Below are 26221 nucleotides of genomic sequence, written 5' to 3' on the forward strand. Positions count from 1 at the left end.
CTTTAAAAGAAAATATAATTGAGGTCTTTTTTGAAATGGCGAAAGTACCCTTGGACTCAAAGAGAAAATACATATATTGTCCTTCAAATCATGGAGTGAAATAATCCTTTTGCTTTTTCATTGAGAATGTATTATTCTTGAGGAGAACAAGAGGGAACCCACTTTGAGAGATGCTTTAAGAATTAATGTAAGATCTTAAAGGTCAAGATTTATAGAATATATGTATATAACTTTTCCCAACTGCAAGGATTTGCTAATCATATATTATTTGAGGCATTTACTAGGTCAGAAATAATAATTAGTTGGGCATTTTGATACAAATTGCCCAAGTACATGAGAAACACACTCAATTTTTAATCCAAAAATCTTCGATGAGTCGGCCCGTCAAGCAACTGCCTTGGATTTCGAGGGCTTTAGGACTCGAAATAGCCATCGTAAGTCTATTTCCTCTTCAAATCTATGAATTTGGAATTCTAAATGGGTATATCTGATGATCTTTGAAATTTTGAAATGAGTGATCTATATATATATATACATAAAAATATAAATGGAGTATTCTTAAGGTTAAAAATTATATTTTTTTATCAAATTCACGATTGCGGTAGTCAAGACTGCGAAGCCTCGGAATCAAAATCCATCTCCAAGATAGAGTCTCCAAGCTAGGGCAACTAGAACAGATGCCCCCCCAAATCCACCCATTTTTGGTAATATACGTATGCAAGGTTATGGAATAGAAGGGTCTATGGTCTTTACTGTATTATGTATTAGGGAAAAAGTGGCATTAATAGTTGGGTGGAAAATGCAAGAACTTTTACACCAATTGGATTCCCCTTGAATCTTTGGTTGATGTTAAGTACTAGTTTCTTTAGTATAGTGTACTTTCACACGAGAACTTTTCCATCGGCTCCCTCAAGGAAAATAGCTATTCATGAGGTTTTTTTTATTTTAAATATCGGAGTATACTTTAGAACCACTAGATGACTATTTTTTTTTTTTTTTTTTAAAAAAGAAGAAAAAAAGAGGAGATTTTTAGCTCCTAAAAATAGAGTTTTATATATATATTTAAAATTTTGGGTAGTCTCTGCTCAACAAAAGAATGATAGTTTTTAGGTATATGTATATATATATATATATATATATATATATATATATATATATATATATATATATATATATATATATATATATATATATATATGGTGCGGTTTCTATAAAGTTGCAACTTTCAACAATCCAATTAAGGCACACCTCCAAATTTTATCATAACATGTAATTTTGTTGTAAAATTTTTTTAGAATTATCTTAAAAACTATTTTCATATCTAATTAGAAAATTTTATACTCTAAAAATGGTTAACATCAAGTAGATTTATAAACATATGAAAATCTTGAAAATGGATGGTCTAGATAATGTGTTGCAAGATGAACTATTTTGGTACTCAAATTTTTTTTTTTTTAATATTCATAGATCTCGATGTCGAGATGATAAAAAAACTACTAGGTAGTGTTTTAGAGAGTGTATGAACATATAATCTTTGGAATTGTATATTACAAGATCATTCACTTGTTGTACAAAAAGATCAAAGTTAGTTATAGCAATTGGATGTGAAATCCAATGAATTAAAATACATCACAATTTTCAACATAATTTATTTGGACTGTTCCTAATTAGTGATGCTTCTCGGACCACCCCATTTCAAATCAATTGATCAATAATGATTGTGATCTTTCCGTACTCTTTTAAGTAATAATGAATAGGAGAAATTTCTAATTGGTAAAAAATAGTGTCAAAATTCATCCCCTGCTTATGCTAAGCCTAAATTTTACATGACAGTGGACAATGTCATGTTTAATCTCAAAAAGTGAAAAGGGACAAGGTAAAAACACAATAAACTTGCATGAGGGCTTCAATCAGTCTCCTTTCAACTCAACTATGTGAACATTGATGTGAAGAACTGTTGTTTCTCTACTCAAAAGTCTATTCAATAGTATGCTAGCATTTTGGTTTCAAATAGCCTGCTCGCAACTCATCAACCGCATGCTAATAGTGGTATGAGTACTGTAATTGCTCTACTCAAATTCCATCAAATTGTAGATGGATCTTAGAAGAGGAAAGACACTACTTAAATCTTCTATTATTGACTTTGGATAGTTGAGGAGTTGCTAACTTGTTATTTCAAGGGTGAGGTTTGAATAAGATGCACATCTTATATTGTATACGTAAGGAGTACATCTAAGTTTTACTGAAAAGCATAGTTTCAGTGTCGAAAACCTTGCAATAAAATGAAAGTCCATGTTCAAAAAACGGTGTAGATCAAGCAGATCTATAAACACTTGAAAATCTAGAAAATAGATTGTCCAGATAACTTGTTACAAGACGTATTATTTTTAAAACTTAAAATTCTCTTCTTCTTTTTTCCCTTTCATATTCATATATCTTGAGGTCGAGAAGATCAATTAAAAGAATTTCCAATTTCAAGACACTTGCATTAGATTTTTGAGGTGTGCCTTACATCTACCTAAGTTTTTTCCATGTTTAAAACCCAAAAAAAAAAAAGGCAAACATTTAAAAAGCCATAAAAATCCAAGGGCATGACTGTGAGTTTGAAGAGTCAAAAGGGCATCTTAGACCTTGTAAAAGATATATGGAATGAGTTCAATTCCGAGTATCCAAACAATGGAGAGTGGACAGCGGTTACAAAACACTGTTTGTTGCCATGCACCCACCCTCCTTATAAAAACACGCTTAATACTCGCCTCTTTCCAACTTATTTATTGTACCCAGTTCCTCTATCTTTCTCATTCCTCCCACTATGGAAATCGCCTCAGACATGGACGATGATGCTTTCTTTGTGGAGTTGAAGAAGCAAATTACCCTTCTAATGACGGATGAAGATGAACCATTTCCTAAACCCAAACCCAACTTCCCCAAGAAGAAGACCCCCTTGTTCTTCTCCCCTCAAGTAAGCTCTCTGTCCCTCTCTCTCGATCTCGATCTCGATCTCGATCTCGACTCTTAATGTATAGTTTTTTATGGTCTCTATGTAGCCATGCTCTCCTTGGAGCCCTGTTTGGCCGGTCGATGTGCTCGGAGAACCGAACCAAATATTCAGCAGGAATTTGAGCGCGGTGAGTAGAACAAAGAAATAGCCTGTCTCGAAGAATTTTAGAGAAAGGGAGGAACTCTTTTAGAAAATAATTGTGAATTTTGTTTCTATTATTTCTCTCTCTCTAAGGATTTGGATAATGAATTTCAGGGTTTTACAATTGGTTCAATGCAAAGAGAGAGCAGCGGCACTGGAGTGTTCATTCCTCGTGTCTCTGTGTCCCGAAGACGACCTCTTTCTGGTTCGTTTTTTTTTTTTTTTCTTCCCACAATAGGAATCAATCAAACTTGACATATAGAGCTTCTTCCTTTTACTTATATAAACATTGTACCCAATTCTCTTTCTCATTTTCTTTTTTAGTAGCATTCAAATAATTTCCTATTTACACACTCATATCTAACCAGTCATTGTAATATGCTGTCATTTTCATTTAATTAGGAACGCCGCCGCCTCAACCGTCCCTTGAGGATGTCGGACGGTTGAGAGACTGCTAGGAAACTGTAGGAAACCCAAATGATATCACAGAATGTTCCCGTTAAACCTTTTTTATTTGGCCCAAATTGCCTATCTTATATATTTTACCCAATTTTTATTTTATTGGACTTTTCTTAAGAAGAATGCGTGATGGTGCTAATTGATAACAGTTAAAAGAGGCCTCAAATTTGGAAAGAAAGCATGAAGTTGGGCGTTTCATTTTCCCAAGACGATTCAAATTCAAAATTAGTGTTTGTGAATTTACCCTAAAATTTAATTATGATTGCTTTCTTAAACTGGATTAAGTTAATTAACTTCCAAATATTGTCATGGACATGCTTAGTGGATTCGGAAGATTTCTTGACTCGAATACAAAAGCAAAAGAGCGCGTATATAGTTGTAGCATACAATGGGGTTATTTAAGTAAATTTTTCTCAAACATGAACAGTGGGATAAAAAAAGATTCCAAGAAATTAATTTTTTTTTTTTTTTTTTAATACCTTAGGGTTGTTTGGATGTATTTATTATGACCGATAGTTTATTTTTTCAAGAAAATTAATAATGATAATGAATTATTTGTTGTTTGACAACGTCCAAAATAAGTTATACGAGATAAACTTAAATGTATTATACATAAGTTTATCTTTTCGAAAAGTTTCTTTAATTTATTCAAAATAATTTGCTGAAATCCTTTTTTTTTTTGCTAAAAATATCAAAATACAGCTAAAATCACCAAAAAAAAAAGTTAAACGAATAAATGATATTATACATAATACAAGATATCCCCAATTACTTGCCTTTTGACCTTTGTTTGGTTTGAAAGGTTGATACCGAGGAGTTAGGCTTGGACTTGAGTGGTTAGGAGTGCTTGACCGTCACAATTTTACATTTGAAATTCGATTTCTACTGCTGAACTACCTGCAAAAAAAACTGATAGCCATAATTTAAATTTTTCAACAAAATAAAAAGCAAAGTTAGTTTACGTTCCCGCTGGGCAACTCTCATAGTTCTTGTTAGAAAAGATATTTCCATAATTAGCTTAAACCATGGGAGTTTTGACAAATTGTCTCATTTATTTTTTTTACATGTCAGGTAAGCATAGTTACAAGCAGGCTGGAGTTCCTAATAGCAACACACTATATAAGAAAGTGGAGAGATCATAACCGCCGGCCTTCTCTTCTTCTTCTTTCTTCTTTTTTCTTTTTTTTTTTTTTTAGGTTCACCCCCAATTGAAGGAGTAATTAAAGTTTAGAAGCTGAAAAGACTGAGGAGGAGACCAAGTTAACAAGATACGAACTAACCATTACATTAATTATGGTTTTCTGTCTTTATGAAATAAAGTCGATAGTGGCAAAATTTGTATCATTATAATTCTATTTAATGAGAAAAAAAAAGGATTCTCATAGTAAAGAGTTCAGATTATATTGAATTCCATCGATATAGATTATTACACCTAAATCTCTTTTGAAGGAATTTCGATTGAACTATTTCATATCCACATTGGAAGGCCATGTCGCATTGGTTTCTTCTTGATCGTAATTATGAATGATTTGCTGAAGAGATTGTTTATTACTGGACCATTTATTTTTTACACATAATTGTGGTCATTTCTATAATTTCTAACAATCAAATGGGGAACTCTTTTTTTACTTTGAAAGTGGCCATAACACATTCTTAATAGTCAATTTCACATTTAACAGTTAAAAGTGATTATGATCTTTTTATTTTTTTTATATCAAAGCATATAGTATGGTTCACACTTAATAATTCCATTGTGAACCTTAGCATCTTTATAACATTTAGAAGAAGAAAAAAAGACTTCAATGATAGCGACTCAAACTTGTTATACACATAAGGCAATTAGGCAAAGGATTCTCTTGCATGTGTACTTCTATTGGGGAATTTTAAAAAGTTCAATACTACATTTCTGGGCAGAAAATACTCTATTGCCTATATGTGTAACGTAGAGGTATTTTTGTAAGGGTGTGGTTTGCATAAGGTTGCAACCTTAAACAATCAAATTAAGCCACACCTTCAAGAATTTTATCAGAAATGTAATTTTGGTGCTTTTTAAATTGGAAATCCTAAAATTCGTGATTTTAAAAAGTTAACTTCTGATTTGATGTAAAAGAAAATGAAGTACAGCAGTGCCATATAATTTTTTCTAGATTATCTTTAGAAAATTCTTAGAAATTCTCTTAAATGGATATAACTTCCTTTGAGCACTACAATATATTAATTTTGAGTTATTAGTTAAATGCATCCATTATGAATTGAAAATCTTTGTTTTTCTTCAAAATTAATGCAATTAACCTTAACATTTCTCCCCCCCTCTATATATATATATATATATATATATATATATATATATATATATATATATATATATATAATTTCTTAAAATCGAAGCAATCATTTTTTTCGCTCAATAGTTTTTGAGCCTTTTACTTTTTTTGTCCCATTTTTTTAGCTCCACTTTTTTGGACCGAGACCCTTTCTTTTATTTGACATTTATTGTTGCTTCACATGTACTTAAGTTTAACGTATACATAACGTATACAATAAGTCTTTAGCATAATGATTCACAATCATTTTTTGCCATTTCATGCGAAGTCAGGCAACTAAATATGTTGTCTAGTGTCAAAGTACTAAAGAAAATAATGATTCACAATCATTTTTTGCCATTTCATGTGAAGTCAGGCAACTAAATATGTTGTCTAGTGTCAAAGTACTAAAGAAAAATTTCCAACTTTGCAATACACTCCAAACTTTCTATATATATATATATATATATATGGGAAAAGTTTATATAAAGTTGCAACCTTAAAATGTAAAATCACATATGCATCTAAAAAATATTTCGGAAATGATGTTTTAATGTTGAAAAAGCCCTCTAATCAATCATCTCGATATCGAGATCTATAAATAAGAAAAAAAAAAGTTTTTGAATATTGGAAATAGTGCATCTTGCAACACATTATCTAGACCGTCCATTTTCAAGATTTTCATATATTTATAGATATACTTGATTTTAACCATTTTTTTAATTTAAATTTTCTAATTAGGTATGAAAATAGATTTTAAGATAATACTAAGAATTTTTTACAACAAAATTACATGTTATGATAAAATTTTAAGGTGCACCTTAATTGGATTGTTTAAGGTTGCAACCTTATAGAAACCATACCCTATATAGGAAAAAGTTGGGGTTAGCCCACTAGCTCATATGAACATATGAGCCCAACGACCTAGATTGAATTTGCGCCGATTTGACGATCAGGATGTCCGATAGTGCTTAAATTTTATTTTATTTTTTATAAATTCAAATTATTTGAAATTTTAGGTGTATGTTCTTCTCATCAAGGCACACCTGCACCAAATAAAATTATAAAGAAAAATATTTTCGAAAAACAAAATTATCAAAATACCCCTCGAAACATTTCGGGGACATTGGTCAATTTATTTCTTATAAAATATTTTTTCTAATATTTTCGAATATTCACCTATTTTTTATCAACACATGTATAAAATTTCAAGTAATTTGGATTTGTAGAAAAAAAATGAAAATTTAAACACTATCGGGCATATGTGATAGTTAGATCGGCCTAGATTCAATTTGGGCCATTGGGCTCATTTTTTCTTGTGAGCCCATTGGCTCACATAAGCATTTTCCTACATAGGAAAATGCTTCTGTGAGAGCTCAATGGCTCAGATTGAATTTGGGCCGATCTAACGATCACATATGCCCAATAGTATTTAAATTTTAATTGTTTTTCTACAAATCCAAATTACTTAAAATTTTAGAAAAATGCTTCTGTGAGCCAATGGGCTCACAAGAAAAAATGAGCCCAATGGCCCACATTGAATCTGGGCCTATCTAATGATCATATATGCCCGATAGAGTTTAAATTTTAATTTTTTTTCTACAAATTCAAATTACTTGAAATTTTATAAATGTGTTGAAAAAAAAAGGTGAATATTCAAAAATATTAAAAAAAATATTTTACATGAAATAAATTGACCAAAATACCCCCATAAATTTTCAGAAGTATTTCAGTTATTTTTAAATTTTAAGGATTATTTTATATATATATATATTTTTATTAGGTGCAGCTTGATGAGAACAATATTCAACTAAAATTTTAAGTGATTTAGATATGTAGAAAAAAAATTAAAATTAAAATACTCTCGAACGCCAGATTAGGCTTATACTATTCTCTGAGCTAGTGGGCTCACCTTAGCATCTTCTCTCTCCCTTTCTCTCTCTCTCTCTCTCTCTCTCTATATATATATATATATATATATTGAGTTTATAAAGGCTAAGATATTGAAATTCACAAAATAAATAGTCTAGATTCAGTTTTGGGGGGGGGGACTCATTTTGACCATATCTAATGTTCAAATTGAACGTTTTTTATTTGGGGAATTAATTATTGAGATGATGAGAGTGTGTGTGCAAAATTTGGAGATATACATATACCACAAACATGGTTTTCTAGAAGTGTCGTTGCATTATAATATGATACAACCATTGCATTGGATCATATATATATATATATATATATATATATATATATATATATATATATAAGCTGGGGTTGGCCCACTAGCTTATATGAACTTATGAGCCCAACGGCTCAGATTGAATCTGAGCCGATCTGACGATCACGGATGTCCGGTAGCGTTTAAAATTTATTTTATTTTTTACAAATCCAAATCACTTGAAATTTTAAGAGTGTTCATAAAAAATAGATGAATCTTCAAAAAATATCAAAAATATATTTGACATGAAATAAATTGATCAAAATACCCCCAAAAAGTTTCGAGGGGTATTTTGGTCTTTTTTTGTGAATAATTTTTTAAATATTTTTATTAGGTGTGCCTTGATGAAAAGAACACACACCTAAAATTTCAAATGATTTAGATTTATAAAAATAAAAAATAAAAAATAAAAAAATTCATACACTATCGGACATCCGTGATCATCAGATCAATCCAGATTCAATCTGGACAGTTGGGCTCATATGTTCATATGAACTAGAGGGCTAATCCTAACTTTCTCTTTCTTTCTCTCTCTCTCTCTTTATATATATATATATATATATATATATATATATATATATATATATATGTGGGATAATCTAAACTTCACAACCCCTCAAATTACAAAGGTTATATATAATAACGGGAAAAGATCTTGTCAGCTGCCTATGGGCTGATAGCTACAATGCCAGCCATTGGCCTGATTGAATCTGGGCTGATCTGACAGTCACGACCTCATTTCATGTTTGAATATTCATTTTTTTTCTTCAAACTCAAATAACTTGAAATTTGGAACGTCTATTTTTAAAAAATACAAGAATATATATATATATATATAATTTATTCAAATCGAAGCAATCATTCTTTTCGTTCAATAATTTTTTGGCCCTTTACGTTTTTTTGTCCCATTCTTTTATCTCCACTTTTTTGGACCAACACCCTTTCCTTTATTTAACATTTATTGTTGTTGAACATATTGTAAAGTATAACATATTCATAAAGTTTACAATAAGATCATTTATCTTTAGCATAATGATGTCACAATTATTTTCTGCCATTTCATGTGAAATCGGGCAACTAGATATGTTGTTTAGGTTCAAAGTTTCAAAGAAAAACTTTCAAACTTTGCGACACATTTCAAGCTTTCAGAATTTACATCTGATGGCTAAAGATTATTGGGATCTCCTTTAGCAAAGATAAATAATCTTGTAATATACAATTCCTATATAGTATAATAGTATAACCTACTACAACACACATACACAAAGTGGCATATACCTTCCCTTAACCTTAAATGGATGATGGACATCAACATTTGGTCTGGTAGGGATAGACGACACATGCTAGGACCAGTGGTTAGGATGCCCCTTTGTGCATGATAGCTAAAATAACACAATAAAGTTTGGTATCTAATCCTGCATAATCTTCTTTTTTATATGGGTGAGGTTTACATCAGGTTGACACCTTATACTGTAAAAGTAGGGCATGCTTCTCAATTTTTTCTCGAGATATATTTTTAGTGTCAGAAATGTTATGATGGCTTGAAAAATTGTATTTGATCTTAATTATAAAATTAAAAATTCAAAAAATAATATAGATCTTATAAATTTGTAAATACTCAAAAATCCTGAATAGACAGTCCAAACAACTTGTTACAAAATGTACTAACTTTTAGACTTGAAATTCTCTTTTTTTTTTTTTACATCCATAGATTTCGAAATTGAGATGATCACTTATAAGGTTTTCCAACTTCGAAACAGTCTTTTCTACTGGATTTTTTATGTGCACCTTACTTCTACCGTATAAGGTCACAACCTATATAAACTATTTCATGATGCCATATAGATTTGGACAAAGCGTGCCCCTTAAGTCCCTTGGTGATGTGACTTCTTAATAGTGGCAAATGTAAAGGGAGATAGGGACATATTATACGAATCAAAAGAATGTGTATATTTTTAGTTGTTATTTAACATATGGTAAGTGATATTATTTTTGGTATTTTATTGGTGTTTGTTTGCTTAGCAATAATGCAATGTACAAAGTTAGCATCCATCCACTAATGCAACTTTTCTACCGACATCCCACCGACATTCTTCCAATTTTAAAGCTGGAAATTCTGCCATGAAAAGGTCAAAAGAATATAGGTAAAAAATGGTACTTGTTTCATTATCTTTCCATGAATGGATGAAGAGACCAATTTTAAAGAAAAAACAAGGGAATTAGGTGATGTTAAAGGCCTTAAAAATCAACCAAGGTACGAATATGAGGCTTTTAAAGGGAAGAAAGATATGAGGTATTCTTTTTTGTACATGGGATATTTAGGGTTCAAGAAATTATGACTTTGGGGATCCCATTCCCACATGCATGTGGTAGAGGATATTAGGAAGGGAAATATGTGGACCAAGAGATTAATTGAGTATAATCCATAGTTATAGAGCACTGGTCTAGCCGGTCCGACGACTGATCTAACACAAAACTATGATTTTGTCAGAAACCACTCAATATTATTGTTTAACCGATTTTGACAGATCGGAGTATGCGGTTCTAATTGATTCGACTAGTCAAACAAAATTAGAAAAAAAATTTATTATGTAATTCCCTTTTTTAACTATCATTCTTAGTTTTTTTTTAGATTTTTTTTTTGAAAGGTGTGGTTTGTATAGAGCCAAGGCTCTAAACCATCAAAGTAAAGAGTGCCTTTAAATAGTATCGAAAAATGTTGTTTCAATACTGGCAATCTTTGTTATGACCTAAAAGTTTATTTTCATATCTAATTATAAAATTTAAGGCTTAAAAAATAGTGTAGATAAAGCAGATCCATGAACACACTTGAAAATTGACAGTCTGAAAATGCATTACAAGATGCACTATTTTTAAAGCTTGAAATCCATTTTTTCTCATGTCCATAGATCTTGAGGTTGGGATGATCAATTGAAGATTTTTGAGCTTCACCCTAAATTGATTGTTTAGAGCCTTGGCTTTATATAAACTTTTTTTTTTTTTAAAATCTAATCAGACCCGTTTGACCAGTGGTCTACAATTGAAAAATGCTAAATGCCACACTTAATTCTTAATAGAAACCTTACTTATGCAAAGCCTCTCACTCCAACGACGATTCTCATTGAAAAGCCCTAACCTATGTCATGTAACCATCGAAATATATTAATGCTGATAAAGCCCAATCAACATGGATTTTAATTTTAGAAAATTTATATAAAATATAGAATGTATTACATAACGACCTTAAACATCTTAGTTTCAATGCATTGAGAGCTCCGATGGACAACAGAGATGCCATGGTTGAAACCCGATTCAATGATGAAGATGGTGCTTTTTGTACATGATACTACAGGTCACTTGTTTATTAAAGACCGTTGATTAATTTATGCTTCGGATAACACTTGCTTATAAATTCTCTGGGTGAATTTCTACAGTTTTTTACACATAGTTCAAAACCATCCAAAGTTCATAGTAATCCAATAGTATTTTTAACTCTAATATTTTTCAATAAATCCAATATCTATAAAATTTGGGCTATGTGTACATTTGACCAACTCTCACAATAATACAATATTAAAAATAATTAACAAAAATAAAGTAACAAAAATACCCCAAAAATTTTGTACGGATAGTTTGGTTATTTTTTATTTGTTAATTTATTTTTAATATTTTATTTATATGTACTCACTGAGGTGCAAGCACCCACAAAATTAGCGGTTAATCCAAGTTGCAAAAAAATATTAAAATTTAAATACTCCAAATAATTGTGACCATCTTATGGACAAGATGGTGATGAGCCATGAGAAAAATACTCTAAAACTTCACTCATGAATAATCAAGGATAGTCTACAAAAATATCATTTATCTTTTTGTACATGAAGATTTCAAAATGGGTGTTTTCCGCTCTGCTTTTGACATTGTTGCTCGTCATAGAAATAACAGTGGTTTGTGCCGAAAAAATGCCTAAAGTTGAAGTTCCCATGTATCACTTTCTAAACGAAAGGACGAAAATTGGTCTATATGCTCTCAAAACTGAAACCAAAACTAAGGATGCTACCAAGGTAAAATCCAAAATTTCCAATATCCAATATTCTAATACATTAAGAAAAATGGCTAAGATTTTCTCTTTAAAAGTCCAGGAATCTATAAAGATAGTAACCAATTTTATGAAAAATATAACATGACCTACATAATTATAGTAGCAAAAATAACATTGATGTTTGCCACCGTTCAATCAAAATTAATTAACCCGTGAGGCCGGGATAATACGAATTCATTAGCATTTTTTTTTTTTTTATGTTTAATTGTTAATTCATTGCGATGATTGTGCCGCGACTCATTACCCTTCATTACTGCTCAAACTATACATAAGGCAACCATCGATAATGCAAGAACAACAATGTGATAGTAGAATCATGATGTCATACGTCACAACGACCCGACCCACCTGAAATTTTTCTATCCATTCAAATCGAACAACTGGGAATAATAGTCACATCATATCCATATATAGGTGGTGCCGCATGTAGAGTTAATTCTACATCACAAAAGCACGTGAAATAAAATGTTCAAATGTAAATCACTCCAAAAATGAATCTCATTGACTCTGTAACACTAATCACGTAACAAGCACTCAGAACTTATGTAGACCTACCAACACAAAACAGAAGTTTCATACATTACAAATAATTAATTGTTGAATCTATAAAAACTTGGTTCTAGTAGAAGGCTCCAAAAGGAAAAAGCCGATAAAAAAAGCCTCAAAAAGATATTGATGACAGTAGTGAGAAGAAATATGATTACTCATAGTTTGATAGAGAATATGGCCCTTGATAGCGAGAGCAAAATGGTAAAACCATGATGAAAAACTTCCTTTTTTTCTTATTGAATCTATAAAATTTAGATAAGTCAAACAAATCCTTCAAGAAAAACAGTTCACAACAAACAAGTAGAGAGGCCGTCAACATATGATTAACATTTCTTGTATACAGGGAGCACTAAAGAAATACATTAGCTACTGTACATTCCAACAGAACACAAAGTTACAGCTATTTCCAAACCCCCTCTCAGTTAAATTAGCCTAATCAACCAATAAACCTTATAATAATCACAATTAAAATCGTGGCTATTATTGACGAGCTTACAACCGGTAATATTACACCATTCTTCCACCCTCTCGAACCCAAGCTCCAGATGGATACTGCCCCATGGATGCCTTCCGTCTCGCTACTGATTTGTTTTTTGAGCAAATGAAAAATTGACAAAGTCATTCTCTAGGGCGAGCCAGCCACAATGAACTGAGTGCCCTAAGACGTGAGAAATAGTCGCTTATAGCAAGCAGTGCACGAGCTGATTGGCGTGTTGTAAGTATTCTATGTAATTGCTGCAAAGTCTGCTGCCGCAGATTGTCGGCCTAGTATTCATAAGAAAACATATTATAGTTTCTTCTTGGAGTGAACCCAAAAAGGATGTCAAACTGGCAAAGATCATGGAAAATAGTGGAAACAAAAAAGGGCAATAGTCATGGGAATGCGCTTCAATACAAATTATGGGTGTTTCAAACAATCTTGACTAATTCAAACACCACTTTCTATTCTTTGGCTACTCCTAGGAGATTCACAGAGAGGAAAAACATCCAAATGTGAACCATGTGCAATCTGTGTTATCTCCTGTTTTTATCTCTTTTTTAAAGAATCCATGTGGAATCACTAATATAGATGTGTAGGGACACAAATGTTCTTATTAGGTATATATAGATACAAAGTATGAATACTGATGCAAGGTAGCAGGAATATTTTCTAAATAGTCACACGCATGTACATATAGAACCTTTAATTCATATCAACATGTACCTGTCGAAGAAAGTTCTCGAGCGTGCCCAACTTTCCCATGGCCATTGCCATCTGACCCATGTAATTAGCAACATTACCAGAGGAGCCAGGAGGGCCAAGAGAGCCAGATGCAAGTGTCTCCGCAAGTGATTGCTGAAGGGCTTCCATGCCTTGTGACAATGCATCTTCAGCCTGCTGTGACGACTGCTGTAGATTACAGATACCCATTAACTGCTGCTCTGTTAAGGGTTCCAAATGGCTCAGTAGTATCTGCAACCAAAACCATCAGCTGAACTCAAGAGAAATGCTCAAACCAACACTGAGAAGTAGATATTGAGCACCAAATTTAAAAAAATATCAAAAGCAAAAGACAAAAAAAATCTAGATATCAGAAATCCTAGTCAATAAATACACATGCAACAGAATCTTGACTAACATTCAAGGTGTAGTGGCCAATCTATTGATGTGTTGGAACAAAGGTTAAAACATATCGAACTTGAATTGAAGACAAAAGTGATAGTTGGGAAGTGTAGCACCCACCCAAAAAGAAACCTACACTTTTATTAATGAATTAATAAGATGATACTCACCCAAAAAAATAATAATTATAAGATGACGCATTGCAGTTTTCAAAGAGTAAACTGTACATCACGTCAACTGTCCATTGATAACAAGTGAGAGTGGATGCGAACATTTCCACTGCACAATGTCTGCTTTGGCAGAACAGTCATCTTGACCAACAGAAGTTGATGACGGACAGTTGATATGATTTACAGTTTACTGTTTGTAAACTGCCAGTATTATATATGCAAACAAGCCACCTACCTTAAGAAGTTCAGAGGATCTAAATCCACCCAACCACATGAAGCACCTCTCAGCAGGTGTTTTCCACATGCCTGAGAGCATATGAAATACATCTGATTTTGTTCCAGTGCCTTTGATTCTAAAGATCTCATCATAATGTTGCATCACAGCATCGACGAGAATACGCAGCTCATTTTCACCAACATGGGAATTCATGGCTGATCTCAGGTCATTGATCTGCCGCTGATGCTCGTCAAGCCACCGCGCATATTCCATATCAAATGCTAATGCCCCTGGCAGTTTTTTAATGACAAAAAAATTAATTTGAGGCAATTAATGACTGAAACCCTTCAGGAAAGGCACCAGCCAACTCGTATGACATGATACACACATGTATGCATACATAAAATATACTAACTATATCAAGCATGTGTGTCATGTTTCGCCTTTCATTCTTTGACACTGCTCTATTAATAATTAATTTGCTAAAGAATTTTGATAAGTTTCAATTATCGTATTTCCTAGCATGTGTTGGAGTACTGGATTAATATGCTAAAGATTTTGATGAGCTTCAATTATCCTCTAGGATTTATGTAATAACTAATGCTTTGTTCCAAATTTGGAAGGCATGATCGTACTCGTAACTCCTAACCGATGCTGCTAACTCTCATTATACAGATTTAGAAGGCATGATCCTACTCGTAACTCCTAACCGATGCTGCTAACTCTCATTATACAGATTTAGAAGGCATGATCCTACTCGTAACTCCTAACCGATGCTGCTAACTCTCATTCTACAAAGACACACACTAGGTAGGCGTAAAGTGTGACCTATTTTATCTCTTGTACTTTCCAAAGATCCCTGAAACATTTGTTTGGACAACAATAAGAAAATACCAAAAAAAATTTAGGCGACAAGGATATACCCATAGTGCTGCTAGCAGCACACACATAAGACAGACATGCATGCATATGCATAATGAGCAGCTATTCAATGCGGCATATGAAAGCTTAGGCCCCTTTGGATGTCCCAACAACTCCACCAAGGGAGTTTTTAACAGAAATGTATAAAACAAGTTTCATATCGTGGCTCAGATGCTAATGTCTTGGCAGCATATTGTTAATAAGCACAACTACAAAGGGAATCACCCGTGAATAGTGGTGGACCGAGCAGTTCCACTCTTTGCAAGTGTTATCAGAACCAGATCAGCCACTAGACCGGTGAGGCATTCGGTCCAGTCAAAACCGCTGAATTCGATAGACTAGATTTTCAAAGAATAAAGAGAAAAATAAGAAAAATAGTTTGAAAACACATGATATATTAAAAAAACGACGCTCACTTTTTTAACTGGTCCAACCAGTCAAAATTGGGTGGTCTTAGCCAAAATTGCTCAAACAATGGTTTTGATCAGTTTTCAACCAAACCAGTTTTTGCTTTAGATTGTACCGGCCAGGACACTGGTGGCAGTCCGACCGGTCGGACCAGGCAGCCTGGTCTTGTCCTGATACCTATGCTCTTCGCTCCTACATTGGCAGAGGGAAGAATCACTCTATTCACTATGAAATGGTCCACCAAATGGGGACTTCACCAATGCTCATATTCGGAGAAGACTACAAAAAATTCTTGATGCAATTCAGACAATATTCAGAATTAGCACATGGAGAAGAGAAAGAAAAGTGTGCACTCTCTCTTATTTACCTTTTTCATTGGTTAATGAAAGAAGAAAAGGACAAGAATTTTAATAACAAAATTAGCATTTTATTGAAATTGCCACATCAAAGCCACACCCTCTTAATTCAAAATTGAAAACAGGTGTTAATGCGCTAATTTATTGAAATTCCCACATCAAAGTCGCATCCTATTAATTCAAATTTGCTTCGTTACACATTGGACACAGTTTTATTCTTTTTGCATGTACTTATGTATATATGGGAATTCTATTCTCATTTCTACTTAACAGATGCAAATGTTATTGTCTCAAAGCTTCGTTAGATCTCTATGGGGCACTTTCTGAAACCATGCACTAATGGGCTAAACCATTTAGCAAGATATAACCATTGACTACTAAAAAGTTATGTCCAAGCAACCATTTTTAGACCTTATTAGTGAACCCAATGTCATCCATAGATTTAACTATGAGTGCACAAATTACCGAACATGAGTAGGGTTGACTATGATGAGCACTAAATATGTGAGCCTCAGATGAACTGTAGTCTTCAGCACGAGAATTCTAATCTAGGCCACAATCTACTATGGCAAAGGAACTTATTTGATCAAAGCAATGGTCTGGACAAGCAAGAACTTGAGGTGAGAGAGAGGTTCTTTGTGTAAGCAATAGAACTCTCATGTTAGACAAACTAAAACATTCAAATCAATATTATTTAGTCATAAAGGAAGTTTCAACATTCAAAATTGGGAGTGTGAAAAAAGAAACATTCATCATTAAAGAAAAAATGAAAAAGAAAACATTAATCATTAAAAGTAAAAAAACTTAAAGCGTCAATAATATGATATACACACAATCATAAAGCTATTGATCCCTGCCCAATATATCTACTATAAGAAGATGGAGACCACAAGAGGAAATTTTCAACCTATAACTTCGTGAGTGTGTGGTGTGTGCATGGGTGTGTGAGTGAGTGTGTGCGTGTGTGGTGTGTGCATGGGTGTGTGAGTGAGTGAGTGTGTGCATGTGTGTGAGTGTGTGTGTGTGTATGTGTATGTGTGTGTGTGTGTGAGAGAGAGAAAGAGAGAGAGAGAGAGAGAGAGCAGGGGGCGAAAGAGAAAAAGCATGTGTCTATGCTTGTTGGTTTTAGTTTCTCAATGATGAACATGATAAATATATAATGTGTCCAAGATATAGGATTCAATATCAGGCATACCATTTCCACCCATAGAATGATTTTGATCTCCTGCACCTGCAATGAAGATCCCCTGCATGTCAGGAGAAAACCCAAAATCAACAAGGGCTCATTACATTTGCCAAAAGCACAAGAAAAGCAAAAGAAAATATAAATGCTTCTTTACAATATCCACTGGAGTGAGTTCTCTCACTTCAACACACAAAAGGGAGACTACAAAAACAATTTCTAATCATTCAGTACCTGTTGACGTGCTCGTTGAAGTTCCTGCTCAAGCTGTTGCAGCTTCAGGCGGCTAGTTTCCAGCTGCTGAACATATGCCTGTTCATAATGAAAGGACAGAGAGAGGAAAATTTTCATCTGTTTTTCGTTATAAAGAGAGAGAGAGAGAGAGCGAGAGAGAGAGAGAGGAGAAAGGAAAACTTAAAAGAAAGAAGTCCCCAAACACTATATCGACTTGGTGAGAGATGTACAATGAAGCTCTAACTAGTGTATGAACAACTAGTGGAGAGATGAGTCAGTTTTCATTGACAATTGGTCTACATCAAGGGTCAGCATTGAGCCCTACCTATTTGTCTTAATTATGGACGACTTCACTAGGCACCTACAAGATGAGGTATCATGGTGCATGCTGTTTGTAGATGACATAGTTTTGATCAATGAGACCCAAAACAGCGTCAACACGAAGTTAGAACTTTGGAGGGATACTCTAGAATCTAAAGGTTTTAAAATTAGCCGGATAAAGATGAAATATATGGAATGCAAATTTAGAAATAATAGGAGCGAAGACAAGGAAGTAGTTAAGATTACTGACCAGAAAATGCCAAAAAGCACGTACTCTTGATATCTTAGATGAGTTAGGTCAATAATCCAGAAAAATGGAGAGATGGAGGAAGAAGTCACACCTAGAATTGGGTGGGGAAGTGGAGATATGCAACCAGAATTCTATGTGATCGTCGCATACCAATAAAGCTGATGGGCAAGTTCTACATGACGACTGTGAGACTAGCTATATTCTATGGGGGCGGAATGTTGAACGGTCAAAAAATTATATACCCATAGAATGAGTGTATCGGAAATGAGGATGTTGAGATGGATGAATGGAAAAACAAGACGGGATAGAATTCAAAATGAATATAATCGAAAAAATTTAGGTGTGGCACCAATAGATAATAAGATGAGAGAAAGTAGATTTTTCGTTCGGCTGGCCATGTGTTGCGCAGACCTAATACAACACCCGTTCGGGGGTGCGAGTTAGTTCAAATGAAAGACTTAAAAAAGGCAAGGGCTAGACCTAAAACGACATGGTTGGAAGCAGCGAGAAAAGATACAAGGACCTATGGCCTCACTGAGGGCATAGCCTTTAATAGAGCAAATGGCGGACCAAAATTTGTGTAGCCGACTCCAATTAGTTGGAAAAGGCTTTGACGATGATGATGAAGTCCCTAAGTTAAGCCTCCAATCAGACATACAACTTCAGTCAATATTCTAGACTTAGAGAACACTTTTAGGAATAAAATTTCCTATAAATTTTGTACTTTTAACTTCCATTTAAAATAGAGATCTTTTCAGGGTGGGCACTTATAGAGGACGTCTTTAGATCTAGTTGAACAATTTTTTGTTAATTATATCTGCAAAAGATTTGATTTCACCAATCCAACACATTGACACCAGATGTTTCAACTTACTAGGGAGTAAATTATGACGTTCATTTAGAATTTTAGAACAAATGCATCTTCTTAAGTGAGTTATTCTAATGTAACTTTCCAGATATACTGGAGTACTAAGTGACACTAAGATATGTGTTTTCTTGAGTGAATTATTCTAATGTAACTTTTCCGATCGCTAGAGTACTAAATGACACTAAGATACAATGTCTTCGACACTTAGCATAGCCCGTACTCTATAGAATAGATGCAGGACATGCAGCAACAGAAGTATAACAGTTTAACGCAATCAACAACAGAAGAGGTAAAATTTCCAGCTCAAAGTAGTTCAATCCACTGCAAATCCTTCGAGCTCATAGAGGTTGAGCCTACACATGCCACCAAATTGAAGGAATTGACCAAACTTGGTGGCCCTCAATAAGCATATTAGTCCTTCTCCTTCAATTCAAGATAGTGTCAAAGACATACACATCAACAAAGAACTAGAAACCTTAAGTTCCTGAAGTTCAAGCCAAAACATTTCTGGTTAAGGGACAAGGTGAAAGCCACGGTCATCACATAGGCACGAGCCTGTAAGGAGTTTTCGGGGAATCTCAGTAGATGATTTTGAAAACCATTGCATTCTATTGGGATAAGCTCTCCAAGTATCAATAGAAGTTCAGTGGAGTCGGCAGGCTCCTCAGGATGGAGGAGGAAAAAAATTACTTTTATCTATTTTTGGTGGTAGTTCCCAAGGAACCTCAGGCACATTAGAGATCACTTGGGAAGAATAATGATGATTTATTCTGGACCTTGGCCAGTATGTGATTGAGAGTAGGTGTAAGCATGAGTGCTGCCAATAGGTCTTATGTAATCTAAAACCAGAGTGGAGGGAGATCGAAAATGGAGGAGATTCGAAGAACGCAAGCTCTTGGTAAAAATGGAACCAGTACACCACTGGAGGCTAGCATGCATCTTTGAATAGATACTCCCAGCAATTAGTAATCTTTGTATTTCCCTCCACAACTCATGGGGGGGAACCAATGTGATAATAGGTCAGTTGGCACAAAAAGGGGTTCACAAAACTTTCATGTTATCTCATTTTGTAGTCTCTTATACCATAGATGAGCACAATTTTGTGCGCATATGCATGTAAAGGAATTAATTCATTAATGTAACTCTTTTATAATAATAATAATAATTAACTGAAGGGAAAGTTCTATAGGACAGTTATAAGACTAGCATGCTTTATGGGATAGAATGTTGGGCAGTTAAGAATCAACATACCCATAGAGTGAGTGCTGCAGAGATGAGGATGTTGAGATGGATGAGTAACAAGACAAAGAATGTTCGAATTGGAATAAATACATCCGAGGGAAGTTTGGGGTAGCTCCAATAGAAGATAAGATGAGGGAAAGTAGATTTAGGTGGTTTGGTCATGTACAATGTCAACCCTAAATAGCACTAGTTCGGAGGGGTGATTAAGTGGACGCCTCTAAAAGGGTAAAAAGAAGGCCTCAAAAGGACATAAACAGAAGTAATAAGAAAATATATAGTCAATAACGGCATGACTAAGGGTATGACCTTTGATAAAGCGGAATGGTGGAATAACATTCATATAGCTGATCCTATACAGTTGGGATAAGGCTCAGATGATGATGGGAAAAAAAAAAAAGACTATGATACGTGTAAACATATATACAGAAATGGTGAGTGTTATGATACATGATATAGCTATTACAGTTATTGTAAATAGGGCCAAAACTTAGTAGAATTGTCTTACCTTCTTTCTCAGCCGGCTTTTCCTTGCAGCTTCACGATTCTGAGCAAGCCGTCGGAGTGTCTGCACATAATTTCTCTAGTATTAGTGGAAGCATAGACAATTGATCCCAAATAGTCCTAGTCATACATCATCATGTCAAGAAAATAGGTCATTGTCAGAACCTTCTGATCCCCAGTTTTATCTTTTGATCTATCCAGAGAATCCGAAGATGCACGCTGACCTTCAAGGAACTGAACAATGCCAGAACAATATAAATCAATATGTAAATCTATCAAATGATGCAAGCCTCATTTCTTCTCTAAATATTAATTGAAATCCCTACAATCATAAAAAGAATATTCAAAAAAGTCAAAAAATAAGACTAAGAGCACCTGAAAAGAAATCAAATGCCTTGCCACGACAATTGCTTTTTAGATTCCATGCATTTTCAGCGGTTTCAAAGTTAAACAACCACAAAGGTAAAACGGTAGAACCTATATTTTAGGACAATCAATTATACATATGGCAACAAGAATGAATTCCCGCACATATTTTAATTTGAACAAAAGCCAACCAAGAAAACCAAAGTTTCACATCTGAATAAGCTTATAAGATTTTCCATGATAGATTAGGTCCAGCGATTGCTGCTAGATTTTAGGACAATTACATGCTAGCTATCATGCAACCACACACATATTCTGGATATTAAGGCAGGAGTTGTGGATATGTAAAGGACAAAACATCTTACTAGCTAACTTAAATAAAGAACAGGGAATACATAACAATTTGAGAAATCCAAACAAGACAAGCTTACAGCACCAGGGATAGAAGTAAGAAGGAAAGAGGGGAGTGTGTAGGAGGTACGGATACGATTGAAGCTTGGGGACCCTTTCCTTCTTCTAGTTTTAGTTATCCAAGGTTATGGTAGCTATCACTAAGCACAATTTGTTAGAATTGTTATATTGTGAGGGACATGGACAATGAAGACAGAATAGATTTCAGTGTTGCCATGTTGCTTCACCTCAACCACTAATTTCTAGTATGGTGATAAACTGAAAAAGCCCTGAAAAGCCCCCAAAATATCCTGTACAAATGAGATTTGATTTTGAACTCCAAATCCACTTTCCATTATAATTTTGAGGTGGCAGAGGATTGGGAACACTTGTAGAGTTTCAAATCGACATTTGGTGCATGAGATTGAATTAGGAGTGGAGCCGATTGATTTTTGGAGCCTTTTTGGGTATCTCAACCCATAAGAAGTGGCGAACGAGATGAGGACTGAGGACAACAACAAAATATTTTCCAAAACTACATGCATTACAGGTAATGATTTCAGGATGCTAAAGGGATGATAGAGCCTTTGGGTGCTTTCTGAGTAGAAGCAGAAAAAAGAGAGGAGGTGAAGGCATCAGAAAGCCTGCAGGGATGGAATGAAACAAGATTCTCAAAAAGAAAAACTAAACCAACATGAACATGTTTCATGTCATGAATCATTCAATACTAATATTTAAATGATATCAAGATTCTAACAACATCAAAAAAAAAAAAAAAAAAGGATATCCAGATTCTAAGCTCATAAAAACTTAAGAAAGTGACTAAAATGCATAATAAGACAACGGGAATTACGAAGCGTACTTGGCACCATATGAATACCACCAAATTCATATGCAAATTATACACCAAAAAATAAAAAATAGAGACCAACAAAATCAACATGTCAAACTGTCAATTAAATGAGAACCCGCTAAAACGGTAGCTTTCCCTATCACTTGTTCGACCACTTTCATTTTCTCAAAATACTTAGGGCACATTTGGTTTGTATGGAAATTTTTGTGAGAATATTTTCACTTGAAAGAACTCCCCCATGGTATTAGGGATGGGAATTTCTCACACTAACTGGTTTATTACAGAAAAGTTTACCATAAGAATGGAACAGTTGGTGTGAGAAAATTCCCATCCCTAATAACATGGGAGAGTTCTTTCATGTGAAAATATTTTCATCAAAAAAATTTCATACGAATCAAATGTGCCCTTACTCTGTTACGAATGAGATCACTCTAATATGCAACACATGGTGTCCAAACAAATATGTACACTTTGGAATCAATACGAATCCAGCTGCCACATAACTAGCAAAATTATCTATCATATACTACACCACATGCTCTTCCTAAATCTCCTGAAATCCACCAAAATGGTTTCTAAATGAAAAACAAACAACTCTTTAAGGCTATCAACCAAATATAACCCAAAGAAGAAGGCAAGGGCATGCCAGATCCCAAAGAACAGATCAGACTAATCAATGCCTATTTAGACTTATTGTTTCTTTCTATTTTAGGCCCTAGCAGGATTGACAATCAGCCCAACCAGTTTGCTTTGGCTGTTTTTTACATCGATGCCATGTGTATAAACGAAAATATTTTTGTATGCTCGTACACAGACAAAAAATGGAAGCAAGTCCTCTAACACTACATACAAACCATTAAAGAAAACATATAATTAGCCAATTTCAGTTATAAGACAACAAGAAAGAATATCAAATCTACATTAGAACAGAAATGAAGGGTGGATGATTTTGTCTATTTTTAGTCATTGCAAAGGATAAAGTGTATTGAAAAAAAAGATCGGAAATTCGAGCATTTAATCATGAAACATTGTTTCATGCAGGCTGGACTGCATTTCTACGATATGTGGTCCCAAGGTATAAGGCAACCATCTTAAAGACGGATGCAAATAGGTGGTCCATCTAAAAACAATTGAAACTGACAGTCCAAATGTTTTCTTCATAAAATCATTATTTTTATTTCTTAAAACTTATTTATTTTTTTATATTCTTGATCTCTATGTTAGAGATTACATGTCCTTAAAAATTGGGTCCGAAGATCCATCTCAAAAATAGATTTTTAAGAGCCAACTCATTTCTACATGGACTAATAGAAACCGTGTCTTTTAATTATATCCCACATGTCAATTAGTAAGTGCATTGCCAATCAATGCATAGGCTATGACGTATCAGAGAATCATATGATGCTAACCAATCCGGGAGAAGTTTAGTTTGAAAATCCAACAAACGATCGAGAGAAGCCCAAAAGCTACTTGCATCAAGTTCCAATTCATCAAACTAGCAGTCATATGCTTTTAAACACATTCAAATTTGTAATCCAAAAACATTGAAAATGCGAAAGAAATCATAAGAGAATGACCTGTTGGTTCTTCTCATCTGTGTCAACATCCGTGGAGGTGTCGGTCCTAGGGCTTGTGTCTGCCATGCCAGAGTCTCCCCAACTATCAAATTGGTTATTTGATAGCGAGCCTGTGTTTGTTTGTAAACCCTTTAGAGAAGAGGTTCGACCAAGCTCCCCTCTATTTGTTGAAGAAGGTATATCTGAAGAATCGATTTGCTGAGGAAAGGAACACAAATTCAATAAATTTGGGGGAAGAGAGAAAGAGAGAGAGGAGAACAATAGATGATAAACATCCTATGATCACTTCACCAACAAACAACTAAATAATTTAGAGAGAGAGAGAGAGAGAGAGAGAGCAACAAGAGATTTTGCATACTATCATCCCTTGAAAGCACGAAAGCAACTTTGAAGAACCCCCAACTAAATAATTTAGAGAGACAACGAGGGGGAGCCATTATCAATCTCACGTATGATCACCAAAAAAAATAATAAGAAAAAGAGCCTAAAATGTACTGCACCTTGTTCAAAGCCCCAAACTTCAAAGGACTAGATGTCACAACTGGGCTGCCAGGCTTTGGATTGAATATAATCCCTATAACAGACAGAAAAGGAGACTAAATATAGAAAACTTCATATATTAGCAGATATATCAAGATAAAGGAACTCGGTTCATGAAAATCAACACAGCATACCCAATTCAAAGAAAACCAACATATCAAAGAGAAAAAGAAAGCAGCTTAGCTCTTACTTTATCAGGGGAAATAACAAAAACCCAAAGAAAAATTATCGCAGATTAAATAACACACCCCTGCTCAAATTCACCGCATCGTCAACACGAAAACCAGTTGACTGTTCCAGCTCTCCAGCATCAGACACCCGGGAGTGGCCACGGCTAGACTCTGCACCTCTGATAAACACAAGAAACCATCAAATTGAGAACAGAGAGAAACCCAATAGTGAATCACTTCTAAAATCAATCAAATGAACTTGACAGTAACTAAGCATGAATTTCAGAAAGAAATTAGATAGGAAGATTGGTTTTTTACTACTGCTCCATATGCATAAAATTTGTAGACACATATGAACAGGAACACAACACAGGAACTGAAAATTAACCCAAAAAAGATTTAGAGAACTGAAAATTAACCCAAAAAAGATTTAGAGAGAGAAACAAGAGCAAGGTTAGAGGAGTACAATGCGTAGGAACCGGGAGGCGGGGCGAAGCTCTGCATGCCTGAACCCTCTCTCTAACTCTCCCCCCTTTCTCTCTCTTCTGCCTTAACACCTCATCCTCCGACCCAACGTTCTCGCACACTAAACAAATGACAAAGTGATGAGAGAGAAAGCACTAGAAAATCTGAAACAGAATCGGGGATCAGAGAGAAAAGATAGAGAGAGGGAGAGCATAAAAAGACGCCTGCGTGCGATCTGCAAACCCCCTCTCTCTCACCTCACGAGAACACCCATTACACCACGCTGTCCATTGGAGATAGGCCTCTTTTTCCACTTATTTAAATTTTATCATAAAGTTTTGTTTATGTATTTATATGGTTGGTGTATTTTTGTGTATATAAAAAACATGAGGGGTTTGTTGTTGTTGCAGTAAGGCAGCATGTGGGTGGGTATTAAACTTTTTCTCGCAGCTTCATTTCAGTTTCCCGAGATGGGCCGGACCCTCTTTTCCTGATACGCCCTTCTTTCTCTCTCTACACCCTCTCATTTCTCACATTTTCTTTCCTCGGTTTCTCTCTCTACACTTTCATTCCCTCTCATTTATTTCCTCGGTCTCTACTTCTTTCTCTCTCTACACTTTCATTCCCTCCCATTTCTCACATTTTTCTTTACTTTGTACCCCATCATTTCAAAAACTTTAGGTTCACAAATTATCGTTCGGTTCGATTTAAAAATCAGTTGCACGATATATCGAATTTATTAGTATAAAAAATTATTTGGGTTTGAGTTTGGGTTTAAAAAAAAATCAGTTATTTTTTACAGTAAAATGGCATTTT

General features: G+C 34.3%; 2 protein-coding genes across 5 annotated transcripts; one reads left to right on the forward strand and one right to left on the reverse strand.

Annotated features, from left to right (window-relative positions):
* The first annotated feature begins 2671 nt into the window (after positions 1-2671).
* On the forward strand, positions 2672-4990 carry LOC18421955 (uncharacterized). Of its 2 annotated transcripts, none has more exons than XM_006826737.4 (4): positions 2672-2962; positions 3048-3128; positions 3257-3347; positions 4673-4990. In XM_006826737.4, the coding sequence occupies exons 1-4, from the start codon at positions 2813-2815 to the stop codon at positions 4741-4743; spliced, it is 393 nt and encodes a 130-aa protein (XP_006826800.1). In that variant the 5' UTR covers positions 2672-2812; the 3' UTR covers positions 4744-4990. The 2 variants fall into 2 exon arrangements, with proteins under 2 accessions (XP_006826800.1, XP_011620998.1); XM_011622696.3 differs by having other exon boundaries at positions 4798-4990.
* A 7990-nt stretch (positions 4991-12980) lies between these two features.
* Positions 12981-25711, reverse strand: LOC18421956 (transcription factor TGAL1). 3 transcript variants are annotated; one of them, XM_011622708.3, is made up of 12 exons: positions 25663-25711; positions 25407-25526; positions 25019-25119; positions 24731-24804; positions 24231-24428; positions 21210-21278; positions 21049-21108; positions 17863-17940; positions 17641-17692; positions 14779-15050; positions 13975-14223; positions 12981-13535 (listed from the first exon to the last, which is right to left on the reverse strand). In XM_011622708.3, exons 2-12 carry the CDS (start codon positions 25442-25444, stop codon positions 13389-13391), a joined length of 1338 nt encoding a protein of 445 aa, XP_011621010.1. In that variant the 5' UTR covers positions 25445-25526; positions 25663-25711; the 3' UTR covers positions 12981-13388. The 3 variants fall into 3 exon arrangements, with proteins under 3 accessions (XP_011621010.1, XP_006826801.1, XP_088721663.1); XM_006826738.4 differs by having other exon boundaries at positions 25407-25711; XM_088865537.1 differs by lacking the exons at positions 25019-25119; positions 25407-25526; positions 25663-25711 and having other exon boundaries at positions 24731-24798.
* Between the last annotated feature and the right edge of the window lie 510 nt (positions 25712-26221).

This window comes from Amborella trichopoda, chromosome 4 (genome assembly GCF_054954075.1).
Source record: "Amborella trichopoda isolate Santa Cruz 75 chromosome 4, AtrichopodaSantaCruz75HAP2 v2.0, whole genome shotgun sequence".
Taxonomy (NCBI): Eukaryota; Viridiplantae; Streptophyta; class Magnoliopsida; order Amborellales; family Amborellaceae; genus Amborella; species Amborella trichopoda.